This window comes from Sinocyclocheilus anshuiensis, unplaced genomic scaffold, assembly GCF_001515605.1.
Source record: "Sinocyclocheilus anshuiensis isolate Anshui unplaced genomic scaffold, SAMN03320099.WGS_v1.1 scaffold136, whole genome shotgun sequence".
Lineage (NCBI taxonomy): Eukaryota > Metazoa > Chordata > Actinopteri > Cypriniformes > Cyprinidae > Sinocyclocheilus > Sinocyclocheilus anshuiensis.
The window spans coordinates 118058-136856 of record NW_015554074.1 but is presented as its reverse complement, the minus strand read 5'-3'; the positions used below and the strand labels follow the sequence as shown (position 1 = coordinate 136856).

The 18799-nt window shown below is 37.6% G+C and overlaps 1 protein-coding gene across 1 annotated transcript; it reads right to left on the bottom strand.

Annotated features, from left to right (window-relative positions):
- Positions 1-8811: 8811 nt before the first annotated feature.
- On the bottom strand, positions 8812-11643 carry LOC107668869 (N-arachidonyl glycine receptor-like). Its single transcript, XM_016460893.1, has 2 exons — positions 11545-11643; positions 8812-10356 (listed from the first exon to the last, which is right to left on the bottom strand). Exon 2 carries the CDS (start codon positions 10344-10346, stop codon positions 9357-9359), a length of 990 nt encoding a protein of 329 aa, XP_016316379.1. The 5' UTR covers positions 10347-10356; positions 11545-11643; the 3' UTR covers positions 8812-9356.
- Positions 11644-18799: the final 7156 nt, after the last annotated feature.

The window sequence follows — 18799 nt, the reverse complement described above, 5'->3', positions numbered from 1 at the left end:
AAAGTCACGGTGGCCTCGGACGCATTAATGTGTTTTGCACGCCACTGCCGCAGACAACAGATTTTTAGCTCAGCATGCTGAAAAGCCCAAAGCCCATCAAGAGTGGCCATCTCCCTCATGCTGCAGAGCACTGGACTGGTGCCTGTGGGTTTTTTTTTTTTTTTTTTCTGGCAGAGTATGATTGGGTTTATTTTTATTGTAAGTCAAAGGCAGCTATAATGTAGTACACATCTAAATAGTATGACTCAATTGATCAGAAGTGATGCACTGATCAGGATTTTGATGTCGATCAGAGGGGTTGAAACCTCGAGGGTGGTGGTGCAGGCCTGTCCCCCACTTACAGACATGTCTGGTAATAAAATATGTATTTTACATCTGTTGGCTCACGTTAAAGGCACATTTGTGACATATCTGGTTTTAATTCTCTGTAGCAACATGTTTTCTCCACTCATAGTTCACTTCACACCCCAAAATTGTAATAGTTTTGTTTCGCAGTGCCACCTATTTAAAATGAACACTTTATCCCCCAGTTTCACAGACAAGGCTTAAGCCGAGTCACAGACTAAAATGTAAGTCTGGGCTGTTTTAACTGAAATAAACTTGCACTAACTGATCTTAAAATATATCAGTACCTTTGTTTTGTCTCAAGACACACACCAGTAATGTTATTTTCTATGGCACGTTTATACAAATTACTTAAATATCCTAATTGAACTATGGCCTAATCCTGGTTTAGTCTAAGCCCTGTCAGTGAAACCAGGCCTAGGATTAATATCTTAAGCAAAACGATTAGCCCCTACTTTTTGACAAATCATTTAGAACTACTGAATAAACTAATTAATTAATTCATTCATTCATTCATTCAATAAATGATTTCAATCTATTAATATTCATGAGCCAGAGTACAACACAACTATGACGTCATCGCAGATCGTGTTTAATTTATCCCCACCCCAAACAACTCTATAATATATAAATACTTTTTTTTACATTTATAACAGTCCAAACATATTTATATACATATAGAATGCTGCACCAAACAAATTCGTAAGGGGAAACATGTAAACAATAAACCAACTCCATAGCGGATTCTAAGTGATCAAGTGTTTAGGTTGTTCCAGTTCAGCACATTCCAAGCTTCCACCAGTAGTGGGCACTCGTGCAACGTAATCAATGACGTACATCCGAGGCCTGTCCCCCACTTACAGACATGTCTGGTAATAAAATATGTATTTTACATCTGTTGGCTCACGTTAAAGGCACATTTGTGACATATCTGGTTTTAATTCTCTGTAGCAACATGTTTTCTCCACTCATAGTTCACTTCACACCCCAAAATTGTAATAGTTTTGTTTCGCAGTGCCACCTATTTAAAATGAACACTTTATCCCCCAGTTTCACAGACAAGGCTTAAGCCGAGTCACAGACTAAAATGTAAGTCTGGGCTGTTTTAACTGAAATAAACTTGCACTAACTGATCTTAAAATATATCAGTACCTTTGTTTTGTCTCAAGACACACACCAGTAATGTTATTTTCTATGGCACGTTTATACAAATTACTTAAATATCCTAATTGAACTATGGCCTAATCCTGGTTTAGTCTAAGCCCTGTCAGTGAAACCAGGCCTAGGATTAATATCTTAAGCAAAACGATTAGCCCCTACTTTTTGACAAATCATTTAGAACTACTGAATAAACTAATTAATTAATTCATTCATTCATTCATTCAATAAATGATTTCAATCTATTAATATTCATGAGCCAGGCTGATAAAGTTTATATTGTGGACCTGATAATATTTCATAGTTTAACTAGTTCACATTAAATTAAAAAGAAAAGGAAAAAAATAGTTTTTTTTAAAAAGGCTTATAATGATTTAATGCATCTTATAATTGTACCCTTATGTTCAATTGTTGTGTTTTGCTATCTTGGGTGATGAGCTACTACAGACTTGATCTCAGGCTTAATTTGTTCACAGTATAAAGCACATGAGAATCTGGCTGAGAAGATGCATACAATATCTGAACAATGCCACAGCCCCTGAAATCACTCAAGTGCATTGATGTTAGGGGCATTTCTAGCCTTTTAGTGAAGCTCAGGTACCCCAAATTCATGTTTTTTTCCATGTATTTACATAGAATTTGTTTCTGGCTCATATCCTTTTGAATAAACCAAATGCAAATGTAAAATATGAGAGAATATACAGTATTTGCATTTGCACAGCATAGGAGTATTTGTACTTATATTTGAGATCTTAAAATCCTTGCAGTAAAAGTGAATCAATCTGAACTTAATGGGGCAAAAAAGTCAGACTGGCCAAACTTGTGTGTTTAACAGGCCTCAGCTACTGTGTAGTCCAGCCTCTAACAAGGCCTGCCATCAGCACTGTAAATTTCCCCAGCTTCAGCCTGGGCGGAAACAGTTGTCTTCTTCAATTACAATTGGAATCAGATGTGCTTGTGTTTTCCAGCCAGGCCTGTGAAGTCCTCAACAGCTCTGGCAGCTGCCTTTTAATGAGCATTTATTGTTTCACTGGCCATGGATACACTTTTATAGGGTCAGGTTCAAGGCAGAATGATTTTCTTCGCACTGTTTTACAGAAGCGTTTAGAGAGGTTTTTGTGGACTGATGGTTCACTCTCGACTTCCTGACAGCTGCGTTGGCTTGTTTGGCTCTCTCCCCTATTTCTTTTTCTTTTTCTCTTTCCTGAGTTGTTTAATATAGTTGTGTCACAGGAATACGAAGGAGAAGATTAATGGACGCAAAGGATCGGTGGCAGTTGCAGGGAGATGCAGGACAGAGCAGGCCAGCAGCCATCTGTTCTCTCTACCTTTATGACTCTCTTAATGGAGGACAGGAGACAAAAGCATCTCCGCCACCAGGCAGGCGATGAGCATTTCTGTAGCTCCACTGTAAACTAATTGTCAGTTCTTTTGACGATGCGCAAGCCAGCCACAGACACGTACACATACACACAGAGTTTCTCCCTAATGTCTTTTTACCTCTCAATCAAGCGTGGTTGGGAACGGTCCAAGACAGTTGCAGCACGTTTGGAGGAACAACGCTATGAGAGAAAAGTGATTAAAAGATCCTCTTGAGGCAAAACAGATCATTCACGGAGACAGGATGGCGCGTAATCAAATTAAGATGAAAATATAGAGATGGCCCTTTGGTCTTTTGAAACGAAACAGAGATGTTCTCAGAACTTCATCAAGTGTTGGCCCATGCTCAAATGCAAATTCAGTCTGGCACTGCTTTCTTCTGAACGTCATAATCAGCACAAGACTTCAGTAGACCTTATGTGCCCTTCAAGTAGAGTCAGAAATATTGTAATTATGAGCTATGTGGACATAAATGACCAAGCGTTGCCACATTTACCAGTGGGGAACTCATAATTGTCTATGATACTCATGTTATGACGTGCTCCCATGAAACATGGTGGAAAGCAGCTCTTAAGTTATTTCTATTTTAAGTGCTATAGTTCAAAACAAAAAACGTCAAAACAAAAAATGATGCCTGAACGTTGTGAGTGAATAAATGTATTTTTTGATACATTTGCAAGTGCAGGATTTATTCTTTTTTGTTTTGAAGTTGGACCTGTTTTTTTGGTCGTTTTTCCTCTGCTTCTATCGATTTCCTACAGGTGTGCAAGGGTATTGTTGATTGATAAGTGCTATACAGTAGTTTAAAAATATAAAATTTGTAGCTATATGACAGCATATGGTCAATATCAAGGTAATTACTAAATAAATTAAATATTCTTAAAAAAAAAAATGTAATTGTGTAGATGCCATGCATAAAAATCATTTAGGCTGTGTAAAAGTGATGCAGATGTTTTGCTTGTTCGTTTTTTTTTATTTGATAGTGATTTAATAGTCCAAACATTATAATATGTGACTGTCATCATAATTACTTTTTATTAGATATTCTTTGTCTGAAATTGTTTGCAAAGTCTTTACACATTTTGCCCTATTTTACATTCTTTTCTGTTTTGTAAATTATTTTCATTTGTTCCATGCCAGTCTGTTATATTTGAATCATCTATTTCAGGTAATGCTTCCCTTGATGCCACATAAAAACAGAACGAGCTGCGGTTGGTCACTTTGAATATCAGTCAGACAGTCTCTTCTTGGCAAGATTAAGCTGCAGTGAAGTCTAGACTTGATGTTATTAGTTGAAAGTCTGGCTTTGTGAGACTAAATTGACCTAAAAGACTTAATTCTGATATTTGAGGAAAATAAAAGGCCTCTTAGTTTCACATGGGTTTATTCTCATCGCACAAAACCCGTCTTATGTTAAACAACAACCTCGCTTTTCTCTGGCGGTGTCGACATCTGTAAAGCAAAATGAAGTTTCCTCTCTGAGTATCAATCTTGTAATTGAGCTCTCGGAGGCCGCTACGTGACGTGCACACATAAGAACCCTCCCCGCTGTCAGATCCCTACACGCGGCTGCCCTGCGCTGTCACACTGAAGTGGTCTCCTTTTCTCTCCTCTCTCTCTCTCACAATCATTCTTCTGTCTACAGCTCCCTGGGCCCTGCAGTGGGAGTCCGCCTGCGCACTTAACGCGTCAGGTTTCAATTATTTTGAATACCAAAAACCTTCCCATAATGAGGCATGACACAGACATGTAGTCGAATTTTAAATTGGATTTAATTGTTTTCTCAGTTGTAACTTCAGTCGGATAACAGAGACAGACGGGCATGGATTGAAAGAGGGAACGAATAGCGAGAAGTGGGTGGGAGAAAGATGAATTCAGCGAGCGAGGGAAACGGACAGAAAAAGACATGGTGAAGTCTCTGATCTGTTTCTTAACACAAATCTCTCTTTGTAAGCTCTTGCTAGGGCCATGTTTGGAATTACAACTTTCATGTCTCTTATCCCTGTTGTAATTCCGCCTCGCGTGTTCCGCTGGTGTGATACGATGGATCATGGGGAAGTTTAAGTGAGACTGAATTAAATATTTAACCGATCCGACACGAGGCCTGTCTACTACACAGCGCTACAATTAAACCAGGGTGCCATGCTTGTGCGTGCAACACTCGATCCCCGCTGAATTCTGTCAGGAACATGCTACTTTACAGACTTAAAATAAATCTTGTCCTAATCTATTGAAAAACCTGACAAGTGGAGCCCAAGGTTTCAATGCACTTAGCTGAGTAGTGTAGAAAAAGGACTGTACATTATTTATGCCCTCTAATGGTGCTGCTATTCTCTGCGTGTGAATCAGGGAATGGGCTCGTCCGCTAAAGGTGCCGCCGCTGTAATCAAAGCCATATGTTTTCCTCACCTCTCCTCCTCTAACTGATGGGTCAATGGACCTGTCTTTGCATCAAGCGCATTCTTTCAGGGAGATCACGCCTTATAGATATAGATTAAAGAGTGCAAGGTCTTTCTCCCCACTTCTGACCAGATAAGGTCTTAATGCATAAGCCAGTGAGGGTAAATACAGGCACCACTGGGAACCGCAAGAGGCGTTTTCTGAGATTTCTGTGGCTGTAGAGATAATGAAGGGCACCATCCAATCGTTTTCAAACGCCATTATCCACCTCAGTTTATTAGGCCAATATGCCACTTTTGGCATGGTTTTGGAGAATATTTCTCTCAGCTTGGGGTTGCCTGGAATTTCCAAACCAGATTCTTGAAAGCTTTACCACATGGTGCAAAATGGAGATGATCCTGCATAAGTGCTTATGAGACTAATCTGCAATGGCAAATCTTTATTTGTGTTGACATTGTGCATGAAAGGAAGTATGGTTGTTTTGAAAGTTAGTGGTACAATGGGACTAACAATGGGTTTATGATGATTTGTTTTCATTATTATAGAATATTAATCGACAGATTTTAGGAAAATGGTAAAGAAAAATTAAAGGGATCATATGACGATGATAAAAATAACATTATTTGGTGTATTTGGTGTAATGCAATGTGTTTATGCAGTTTAAGGTTCAAAAAACACATTATTTTCCACATACCATACATTATTGTTGCGCCTTTCTGAAAAGCGTCGATTTTTACAAAGCTCATCATTCTGAAAACCTCTGACTGGCCAGCTGTCCAGTGTGTTGTGATTGGCCAAATACCTCAAGCATGTGACGGAAATGTTACGCCCCTTACCATATTTGGAAACACACAGCTTTTATAAAGAATATCTCTTTGGGTTTGAGACTTTAGTCTTTGCAACTTTACAGATCTTATATATGCACAATCAGCTTACAACACTCCAAAGACAAAGGAAAACCTCATCATATGACCCCTTTAAAAATTATATGAAAAAGGCAATTAGATACCTCAAAGTAGGTGAGGTATTGTGTCCAAAAACTTTTGATATAGCAATACACTTTTGAGTAACATTTAAGCTGAATAATCAAATGAAAATTTATTTTCTATATACATGCTATTCAACTTATGGTTAACGATTCAGCCATACATGTGTCATATGTTTTTTTTTTTTTTTTTACTGATTGATTGATTGATTGATTGATTGATTGATTGATTGATTGATGGATGGATTGATCATAAATTGATTGACCTGGTGAAATGACTTCTCACTGGTGGCATTTGAGGTCCAGTCATTCTGTTCCTGTAAACCCCACCCCTTTCTTACAGTCAACTGCAAGCTTACACATCTGCCTCCAAGTCCCCACCCTACATTTTTGTGTTTTATGTGTTTCATGGATGTACATCACAATACGAAAGGAAAGATCTGTCGCAGACTTTAGGTATTTTGTTTTTACATTTTGTACTTCAGTCTTTAGGCTGCACAGTAGTACTTCTATCATTATGAACTTCTGTGCAAACAAATCTAAGACATCTGATGAAATGGTGTCTATTTTTTTAAGCTATATTTATGGGCTTTATGCCTTTATTAGGAGAGTACAGTAGAGGGTAGACAGGAATGCATTTGATGGAGAGAGGCGGGCAGGATCGGCAAAGAACTTTGAGATGGGAATCAAACCCGGGTTGCTGTGAGCACAGTTGCGCTATATGTCGGTGAACTAATCACGAGGCTATCGGCTAAATTATGTCTATTTTTAAATCTTTAAGAGCTCAGTGGTGATATTTTTAACATGGATGTTGTCTGAGATGTCTAATAGTACATATATAGAGTTCAAACACACGTCCTAAGACATGCTCACTGTAAAGCCATTCACATGAATCACATTCCCCTCGAGTGGACTGAGGAAGCCAGTCAGACACTACCAGTTCTAGTCATGTTTTTTATATGATTTGTGAATTTGGCTCTGGTACAAGTGCTCGCGAACACTAGAATCCCATTATAATTCCCATATCACAATATAAAACTGCAACAGCTGAGGCATAAAAACAACACCGTACCAACTCCACTGAAGTCACAGGAGATGCCGCAGAGCAATATCGCACCAAACAGATACCGCGGGCCCACTCTGATCATCACTTGATAGTGTGCTGACAAGCAAACTCTATTAAGCTGTCTTCAAATATGCAAAATGATATGATTTTACAATGATTACATATTCACTTCCCAGCTGGCTGGCTCCATGCAGCTCCATTTGTCATTGACTATTGTGTCCAATTATATGATTAGCTCCAAACACTCCGCCACTTGGAGAGCTCTCGTGTGTTCCAGTGCACTGACTGATTCACAAACAAAGTCATTACAACATGTATTCACACATATCAAATAACAAACAGATGGCCATTGTGTGCCGGCTGATTTGTTTGTAGCACGAGCTGAAGAAAAAAGGTAGTTTTTTGCTGGGCTTTGTTTAAGCAGAGGCTGTTTTATTCCCAGAGAGAGACATCTGGCTACCGAGGCGGCTAAATCAACTCAAATGAAAGACAATCTTGTTTCCATTAATTTTTCCTGTGGCAAAAGCACTTGTTATGAAGATTCTAAATTACTGATTGTGTGTGTGTGTGATGATGATGATGATGATGACAATGATTCGTTACTGTTTTTCTTTTTCATTAAATACCAAAATGATTAGAGATAAAGTGCTCTTACGTAATTGAATTACCTTTTCACTTTTTGGGAAATTTAATGTGCATTACATCCCACATTGAAAGGTAGTATCTCGTTTTACACTTCTAAAAGGACCAAATATACATATGCACTCCTTTTGAACTAACCTCTTCAGAGACATTCGCTGTTTCTGAAGATCATACTTCGTATGACAAAAAAAGCATGCTTAGCAAAAATCTAACATGTTCTGCACAGATTGTGCAAAGACCGCAAAGAAAGTTTTGCCATGCAAACTACTTCAAAGACCTTGCTGTGATTATGTAAGAACACACTGTAAACCCGAAAAAAAAAGTTGAGGTAATTTTTAAAATTAATTTTTAAGTTAAGAAATTCAAAGTTTAATTAAGATAAAATATTTGAGTAAGCCAACTATTAAAAACTATTTAAAATTAAAAATGTTCGGTTAGTCTCAATTTAAATATGTTTAGTAGTGGAAGCTTAATTTGCTATAACTAGCTAATTCAGTAAATGCTAACTTGTTAATTGGTAAAGCAATGCTTTAATTAGTATATTGCTGAATGAGGCAGTAAAGAACATTCATAAACCAAACTCATGCTCCACTCGTTGCCATGACGGTATTAGCATAGCAAAACACTGAACCTAAATCTCCCATAACATAATTTTACCCTCCATTTTCAGTTCATTAAAGGAACAAGTTCATTAAATTCAAAACAATGAAACAATTCAGATTACTTAATATATTATGTCGTTTCATGAACTCAAAAGAAAAAGAAAGTTCGAAATACTCATGCAATTGAATAAAAATTAATTTGTTTAAATTAAAGTTTAATTCAAGTTTGCCCTACTCAAACACCAATTTATTATTTTGAGCGCTCGGGTTTACAGTGCATCCCCATTCTGGCCTAATTGTTTTATATGTATACAAGAAAACTATTAAACATTTTATAAATATTACACTATATGTGGCTCTAACTGTAGCATCCCAATTTATAACTTGAATTTTACTCGATTTTAAAAACTCAATTTTTAAAACAGCACACGCACTTGCAGCATGAAACAACCACTGGAAAAAAAAAAGAGTTTGTTATAGGGTGTGTTCACACAAAGTTATTGTGCAGTGTGTGTTAATGCATATCTGGCAGCAAAACTGATAAAAGTGTAACTTTATGCAAATGAGCAGTGATGCAATGCAGCAGCCATTGAAGACACTGGAGCACATGTGATCAGTCTCGTGAGTTGACTGCATATTAACTGCAGACCTGCTGTTACTGTGAGCAGTTTCACTATTTAGTATAATCATTCATTTTGATCTGCAGTTCTGTCATTTAATTTCAAACACTGACATGTTTACATTCGGTTTACATTGCTACCATCAGCTGTATTATTCCTCAGATCATGGCACTGGTCAGGTTGCTGAGCGAGCGAATGCTGTTGGTGTGAAGGCTCTTCCTGCGAACGCTCCTCAGGTAGTTTCTGTACAAGATCACGCTGATCACACGGTCCTGAAACTGCTTCGACACAATGTAGAAGAGTATGATGTCCAGCACTGTGCTCGCATTCATCAGGAAGGTGGTGAAGGCCCCCCAGGTGTTGTAACCCCTCTCACTGCTGGCCAGCAGCATGGAAACAAAACAGATGTGGAAAGGCACAAAGCACACCAGCACCTGAACGATCAGTGTGATGATGATCCGGATGGACTTCTGCTTGACTTTGGGCTTCAGTTTGGACGTGCGGCCGTGGATGAGGTTGTCCACGATGATTATGTAACAGCCCACCATGATGCACACCGGCACCAGGAAGAAGAAGACGATGCGTGCGAAGTGGACGGGATTGTCGCGGCGCAAGTAAATAATGTCGTGCATCTTGATGCAAGTGGTATAGTTTGTGTTGCGGTCAGGGTCTTCCTCCAGGAGAACAAGCGGAGCTGTGCTGCCCAGGGTCATGATCCAGACTCCTGCACAGGACAGCAGGGCTTTACGGACGCTTTTCAGTTCTCGGGTGTGTCGCGGCTGCACTATGGCCACGTAGCGATCTGTGCTAATGAGGGCGAAGAGCCACAAGGCCAGGCAGGGATAGAGCACCGTTATTGCGGCGTTGATCCTGCAGAACACGTCTCCAAAGGGCCAGTAGTCTTGACTGTAGTAGACCATTCGAAAAGGCAGCAGTAAGATAAATACCAAGTCCACTAAAGCGACATTGATCATGTAAACAGTGATGGAGTTCCGTCTTTTAGTGGTCAAGGCAAAGACCCAGAGTGCGGTCAGGTTGACCACTGTGCCTATGATGAAAATAATCCCATAAAACACTAGGCTAACAGTCCGGTATACTTGGTGGGCGTGGTCTTCCATGATAACTGGCGAAGATGTGTTATGATCCATGATGGTTTGCCTGATTTGACCATAAAAAAGAAACCAGTGTAAAACAGTAGTTTTTTAAAACTGTTTCAGAGTTGAAAAAAAAGGTAATAGACCTTCGTCAGGGTAGCACTATGTTTAATTTTTGACAGGAATGAAAATGAGTCTGTGAGGGATAGAAGTACAGCTTGTTCAATGGATTGTACCAATTGTTCAGCTGATGAAACATCCTTCTAAAGTAGACAAAATACCATAAACAGTTTTGAAAGTTTATACATTGCATGCCATTGTAAAGACTGTAAGTCTAAAATTCAATATGGCCTCTACACTGAGTAAGGCCTATTCAAACTTATCTTACAGTTGTAACTTTATTTCTGATAACTCTATAGTATTATTTTGTAGTTTCTTGTAATTGTGACCTTGTGTATTGCAAATGTGATTTTATATCTCACTATGTGACTTTATATCATTTTAAACTCACAATGTTTTTTACTCAATTTGTACTCAATTATATTTTTTTACTTATACTAAATAGAATAGTATAAAACATATACAAGAATTCTTTACATTTAGGGAGATGTTTTAAAGGAATAGTTCATACAAGTACAAAAATATTTGTAATTTCAAACCTGTATGCCTTTCTTTTGTCAGTGTAGAACGAAAAATAGTCTTTTTGCAAACAACATGAGGTGAGTACATGATGACAGAATTGTCATTTTGGGTGAACCATCCTTGTAAGACATGCCACTTTTTCTTTTCATTCGAATTTGAGGGTTAGTAAAAAATGTTAAGACATCAGGTTTTAAAAAAGAGAATTGAAAGACAATCCTTCTTAAATATAAGTGTTAAGGTACAAAGAAGAAAAAACAGTAACAAAATGTTGAATATCAGTCAGTATACCAACTCATCAGATTAAGGAAGAATACTACTTTTACTACAGTTCTTAGTTATTTATTGTTTTGGCTTTTCTGAATCAGAAATCTGTGCAGCATTAATTTATATTCACCAACAATCATCCTACCTTAAATGATCAATCTACAAAAGTTTTTGAATATATACTGCTGATGAATGTTCTATTTAACTATTCAGCTTTATATAGAAACCACATTTGACCTACAACATAGTCTTCTGATATGACTGGCTGTTTGTAACTACGATGGGTTTTCAATGGCCAAATTTTGTTCTACAAGAATACAAAGTAAAACAATTTAAAGGTACCAACCTCAGAGATCCATGTTGCTGGCATCGTAACTGTTCTGAGGGCTGTACGGTTGATGACTATAATGTGCCCTCGCAGCCGAGCTTCGATCTAACAGAGGAAGTCATGAAGCCTGTGTCTTTATTTAGATTAGAATTTTTCTTTTGGTTTCTGTGAAGCCCCTTCACTTCCTGTAATGCATGTACTGGTGGAGAATATATCTCAATAGCAAACACTATGTCATATGCAGTTTGAGAACAGTGGAGAAGTAAAGATGTGACAGGTTTGGGTGCTGGTTATTGATTGGGAAAATAGGGTTTGTCACACAGTATTAGCTCTCTTGGGAGCAGCACACAGCAGGTGGCAACAGAAGGCATCTGGTGTTGAAGAGTTTTAATTAAACACAGGATGCTGAGGTTGGTGGTGTATAAACAGGAAATGAGATATTTGTAATGTAGGTTTGAGACAGCATCTCATCTTAAAATCACAGGACGAAAAGAAAAAGCTCTAGACCTGACCAGGCAGAACATTTTTAGACAAACTCCCTTTTTCAAACTAGCTGAGGTCAACTGACATGTGTCATCTGAAATCTTGTCACCATTTGCTTACATTTATGTAATTTCAAACCTGGTTCTGTCCTCTGAGGAACACAGAAGAACATGTTTTGTCAAAAATGTCTTTTTTTTTCTCCAAAAATATTTTTGTGAGTAAATGTTGACACACTTTTATTTTTTGGGGTGGGGGGTGAACTATCCCATTAATTACTGTTGTTGTTGTTCTGTGACTAACCTGTGGTAACAAAACCCACATGAGTGGAGTGTTCCAGCAGCTACGCTACAGCCGGAAGTTTAATATTCTAATGTGTGAAAGAGCGTACTTTAAAAACATCAACACTAAAACACTGTAACATGTGTAGTACATTCATATTCTCCATCATTGTGTTACACTGTGAACTGTTACCTCTAATATTCGTGCCAATGTGACATGACACCTACACTGTACACTGATTCATTCACCCTCGTCTAAAACACCGTCTGACATTTCCTCTGATCAACAATCGCCTACATCAGGAAGTCACTATAGTTTTAACTTACCCATATGTGGATTACTGACACACAAACATCGTTCTGTTAACAGATCTGTAGTAGAAACCTGGGGATTTTTGTTTTTGGTCGAGATTCTTGTGAAAGTAAAGAGAAATGAACTATAAAATGAGGAACGTCTGCATGGTCTCTGAGTGCACGTAGACATTTTTTTCAGTTCCTCCATATTAGAAAAAGAGGAAGGAAGGAAAATCCTATAAACAACCATAATGTAAATAATATACACTCTTTTTTCCAGTTACGTACACTCTTAAAAATAAAGGTGCTTAAAAGGTTCTTCACAGCGATGCCATAACCAGTGCATCAATAGGCACAATTTTGAGCATCTTGAAGGAATGTAGTGTATGTATTAGATGGGTATAAGCAATCTGGCATGTATTTTCTGGCTAAAATTTTAGTCATTTAGCCATTAAATATTGCAAATATTTGAATATTTTATATGAAGTTATGAAGCACTCTTTCCATTGTAAGTATACTCGTATCACTTAGAGCTTGGGCAATTCAAATGAATGTATACAATCTGGGTAATGCAAATAAGACTCCCAACATGCCTTATAAGCCGGTCACTTTTCCTCCAAAAGATTAATGAATGAGTCAGTGTTTTTTTAATATATATTAATGATTTCACTACCAATGCCATACATAGCATTATAGATTCTAGAGAAGTGAATATTATAGTTCTAGAGAAGGGACACCTGAATAATGACTTAATCTCATTGTTTGTGTAGACTTATATGGAAATATGAGATGGAGGCAATAGAGACTTGAGAATCTAAAACTGAGACACTGTGATCTGAGCTGTCATACATAACATTTAATACGTAATATGGTGTTATTTTTTATGGGTTTGTATGTTCCTGTAATACTAGGAGATAAAGGCAGATGGGTAAACAGGTCATATTAATACAGTCATTATTAAACAGTGCCGCAATGTAAATTACATAATATAAAACATAGTTTGTCTGGATACTGTACTGAATATAACTTCCTAAAATGATAATAATAAAACTGTAGTGTTTTTTCAAACGAAATATGGTATTACCATGACAATCTATGAATGTTTAATATTATTATGTGTATCTTATTATCCTAACCACAAGCTAGCTGAAGCAAAATAAAAAACAAAATAAAGCATAATTAAAAAAAAGAGAAAGAGAAATGTTTATTTCACCATATGTACTGTAGTGTTGGCTATATAATGTGAAAGGTACTATGTCATTTAAAAGTTCACACATCAACAAGCAGCATTGTAGGATTTTTTAATTAGGCACCAAAACTTCTGAAATTAAAATGCTACTGTTGTTTGTTTGTTTGTTTGTTTGTCAGGCAGTGCTTGCAGTGAAGAGTCAGTTGTTGTCAGACTTTTTTTACTGTGCCAGACAGTGAATCTCTAGGCCTAAAGTGTAAAAGATTTTTCTATCAATGAAGGTTCAGACTGTGTCCCTTTTCCTGTAAAAAGGATAATTTCAAGGAGGTTTGAAGCAACACAGCAACTTCCATCCATTTTTGCAAAGTTTAGCTAACCACAACTCCCCCTGCATCTGCTGTTCTGCTTCTCTGGGGTCTTGGTCAAGTTGCCTCGTATTGGTCTTGAACTTTTTCCTGTTTTTGTCTGTGGTGTCACTGAAACATTCTTTCACTTCCCTGTAGAAGATGAACTATTTGGCCAGTTGTCATACTAATTATTTTGATGCAATTCAGAAACTATTTTCAGTCAACTAACCAGTCACAATGAGTTTGCAGCAAACCTTTTACATACATTTAAGTGCCTTCCTGAAGACCAGAAAAGTAAGAATTTTAATTAAATTTATGATAATAAGCAAATTAATCTCCCAACCTCTCTAAGATATATTAGCACTCTGGTTTTTCAATCATGAACTGATGGAGCACTTTAATATAATATGATATGATATGATATATCAATATAAGCATGCACAAATTTTCCCATGTAAAAGGGAAGAAGTGACATCTGTTGTTGTATTCATGTTTACTTTCGGCTTTGTGGCTCCCTCTTCTGGCTATTTGTTGTCATTGCACTGAATTCAAAATTTACCTGGCTTTAAGATCTTGGTCAAGACTAAAATAAAATTTTGAATCAGTCACTGTGAATGGACAGATTTTTCTTTTATTTTCTTTCTTTCTTCCTTTTTTTTGAGCATTCAAATCTGCTGAAAAAAATATACATTTTTTTTAAAGACTGGTCATAACTTTTTAAAGTCGAGTATATAAAAATGTAGATTCAGTTGAATCTAAAAAATAAGACTTATTACCAGTTGGCTAACTAGTTGGTCAGATTCTCAGGTTGCGAGTCTAGGACCCGCAAACCAACTTATGCTGTTTTTCCGGAAGGGTAGAATGTTTTTCCATTTAAAAGAGGGCAACCAGCCAATAAAAACACATAACACACACACAATGTCACCATTTCACCAGGGTACATTTTGTAACTCCTCCATTAGCCTGTATATGTTCTCAACTTGATTGTTGTAGAAAGCGTATCCTTTGGTAATAGCCACTGCAACTGAACTTTTGAGCTAAAGCAGGGTTGCCAACTCTCACGCATTTGGCATGAGACACACGCTTCCAGACACGAGGCTGAATTCAGCTTCTTATTCGCAGCTTCTTCTAGCCTCTTATGAAGACTTCATATGACCCAGCACCTGTGAATAGAGGACTCCAGATACAAAACGATGACATTTTCATTGCTTTAAAATGCACACAAAGTTTGCTTAAATGCATATATGGTATTTGTAAATACTATAATTTGTACTATACTTCAACTGTTCTTTCTGATACCCACTCCTATAAAGACTATTCTGGTTTTGTAACAGAAAAACGTGCATTTTCTGTAAAGCTGCTCTGAAACAATATGTGTTGTGAAATGCGTTATACAAATAAATATGACTTAACTGAATGAGCCATTGCATTGTTGGTTACTGTGCCATGTTGTCTCCGAGGGTGTGTTGAGAGTTTCAAAGGGTGCTTATACCCAGTGTGCTTATCCATTATAAAAAATAAATAAATGAAAATAAAATTATATATATCTATCAGACATGTTTACTGTACCATTTAGAAGATGGACCTATATATATATATGACATATGTAATTATACAGTTGAATAGGCCATTGCACTGATTGCCCAATTGGAGGCGCATTGGAAATTATGGACCTATACATTTTACATATATGACAATATAGACTTGAGCTATTGCATTCATGACATTTTTAAGCATTTTTAAGTTATGGACCTATTGCATTGAAATTGCATTATTGGCTCAATTGGTGGCGCTATATCTCAGCTTCCTTTGAGGGTGCGTTAAAAGTTTCACTGAGGTCATATTCCCAGTGCACTTGACTGTAACCACGCACATTTTCAGACAATTTTACTCTAGCATTTTTAAGTTATGGACATAAATTAGGCTGACATGACAATACAATCAGAGTAGAAATTGCATTATTGGCCCAAATGGTGGCGCTATATCTCAGCTTCCTTTGAGGGTGCGTTAAAAGTTCCAATGAGGTCATATTACAAGTGCACTTGCCTGTTACCATGCACATTTTCAGACCTTTTTACTGTAGCATTTTAAAGATATGGACCCATGAATTTGGCAGATATGACTATACAGTAAAAGGAGAACATTGCATTACTGGCCCAGTTTGAGGCGCTATATCTCAGTTGCCTTTGAGGGTGCGGTATAAGGTCCACTGGGGCCTTATTTCCAGCGCCGTTGACTGTTACCATGCAAATTTTCAGACATTTTGACTGTAGCATTTTGAAGTTATGAACCCATAAGTTTGGCAGATATGACAATACAATAACAGGAGAAATTGCATTATTCGCCCAATTGGTGGCGCTATATCTCAGCTTCCTTTGAGGGTGCATTAAAAGTTCCACTGAGGTCATATTCACAGGACCATTGACTATTACCATGCACATTTTCAGACATTTTTTACTGTAGCATTTTGAAGATATGGACCCATGAATTTGGGAGATATGACTATACAGTAAAATGAGAACATTGCATTACTGGCCCAGTAGGAGGCGCTATATCTCAGTTGCCTTTGAGGGTGCGTTAGAATTTCCAATCAGGCCTTATTCCCAGGGTCCTTGACTGTTACCAAGCACATTTTCAGACATTTTTACTGTAGCATTTTGAAGTTATGGACCCATAAATTAGGCTGATATGACAATACAATAACAGGAGAAAATGCATTATTGGCCCAATTGGTGGCGCTATATCTCAGCTTCCTTTGAGGGTGTGTTAAAAGTTCCACTGAGGTCATATTCACAGGCCCGTTGACTATTACCATGCTCATTTTCAGACATTGTTTACTTTAGCGTTTCTAAGTTATGGACCCACAAACTTGCCTGATATGACAATACAGTAACTGGAGAACATTGCATTATTGGCCCAATTGGTGGCGCTATATCTCAGCTTCCTTTGAGGGTGTGTTAAAAGTTCCACTGAGGTCATATTCACAGGCCCGTTGACTATTACCATGCACATTTTCAGACATTGTTTACTTTAGCGTTTCTAAGTTATGGACCCATAAGTTTGGCAGATATGACAATACAGTAACTGGAGAACATTGCATTATTGGCCCAATTGGTGGCGCTATATCTCAGCTTCCTTTGAGGGTGTGTTAAAAGTTCCACTGAGGTCATATTCACAGGCCCGTTGACTATTACCATGCACATTTTCAGACATTGTTTACTTTAGCGTTTCTAAGTTATGGACCCATAAGTTTGGCAGATATGACAATACAGTAACTGGAGAACATTGCATTATTGGCCCAATTGGTGGCGCTATATCTCAGCTTCCTTTGAGGGTGTGTTAAAAGTTCCACTGAGGTCATATTCACAGGCCCGTTGACTATTACCATGCACATTTTCAGACATTGTTTACTTTAGCGTTTCTAAGTTATGGACCCATAAGTTTGGCAGATATGACAATACAGTAACTGGAGAACATTGCATTATTGGCCCAATTGGTGGCGCTATGTCTCAGCTTCCTTTGAGGGTGCGTCAACATTTCTACTGTGGTCTTATTTCCAAAGCACTTGACTGTCACCATGAAATTTTTCAGATATTTTTACTGTAGCATATTTAAGTTATGGACCCATAAATATGACAATACAATAAGAGAAATTGCATTGGCCAAATTGGTGGCGCTATATCTTAACTTCCTTTGAGGGTTCGTTAAAAGTTCCACTGTGGTCTTATTCCCAGTGCACTTGACTGTAACCACGCACATTGTCAGACATTTTTACTGTAGCATGTTTAAGTTATGGATCCAGGTATTTGGCAGATATGACAATAACAGGAGAAATTGCACCGTCCCATTTGCTCTCCAGTTACTGTATTGTCATTTCTGCCAAACTTATGGGTCCATATCTTCAAAATGCTACAGTAAAAATGTCTGCAAATTTGCAAGGTAACAGTCAAGTACCTTGGGAATAAGACTACAGTAGAATTTTAATGCACATTTAAAAGAAGCTGAGATATAGCGCCACCATTTGGGCCAATAATGCAATGTTCACCAGTTACTGTATTGTCATATCAGCCAAGTTGATGGGTCCATAACTTAAAAATGCTACAGTGAAAATGTCTTGAAGTTTGCATGGTCACAGTAAAGGGCCCTGGAAATAAGGCCCCAGTGAAACTTTTAACGCACCCTCAAAGGAAGTTAAGATATAGCGCCACCAATTTGGCCAATAATGTAATTTCTCTTATTGTATTTTCATATCAGCCTAATTTATGGGTCCATAACATAAAAATGCTCAGTAAAAATGTCTCAAAATGTGCGTATTTACAGTCAAGGACCCTGGGAATAAGGCCCCAGTGGAATTTTTAAAGCACCCTCAAAGGCAGCTGATATATAGCGCCCCCAACTGGGCCAATAATGCAATGTTCTCTAGTTACTGTATTGTCATATCAGCCAAGTTTATGGGTCCATAACATAAAACTGCTACAGTGAAAATGAAATGAAATTTGCATGGTAACAGTCCAGGGCGCAGGGAATAAGGCTCCAGTGTAAGGTTTAACGCATCCTCAAAGGCAGCTGAGATATGGTGCCTCTAATTGGGCCAATAATGCAATTTCTCCTATTGTATAGTCATATCTGCCAAACTTATGGGTCCATAACTTAAAAATGCTACAGTAAAAATGTCTGAAAAT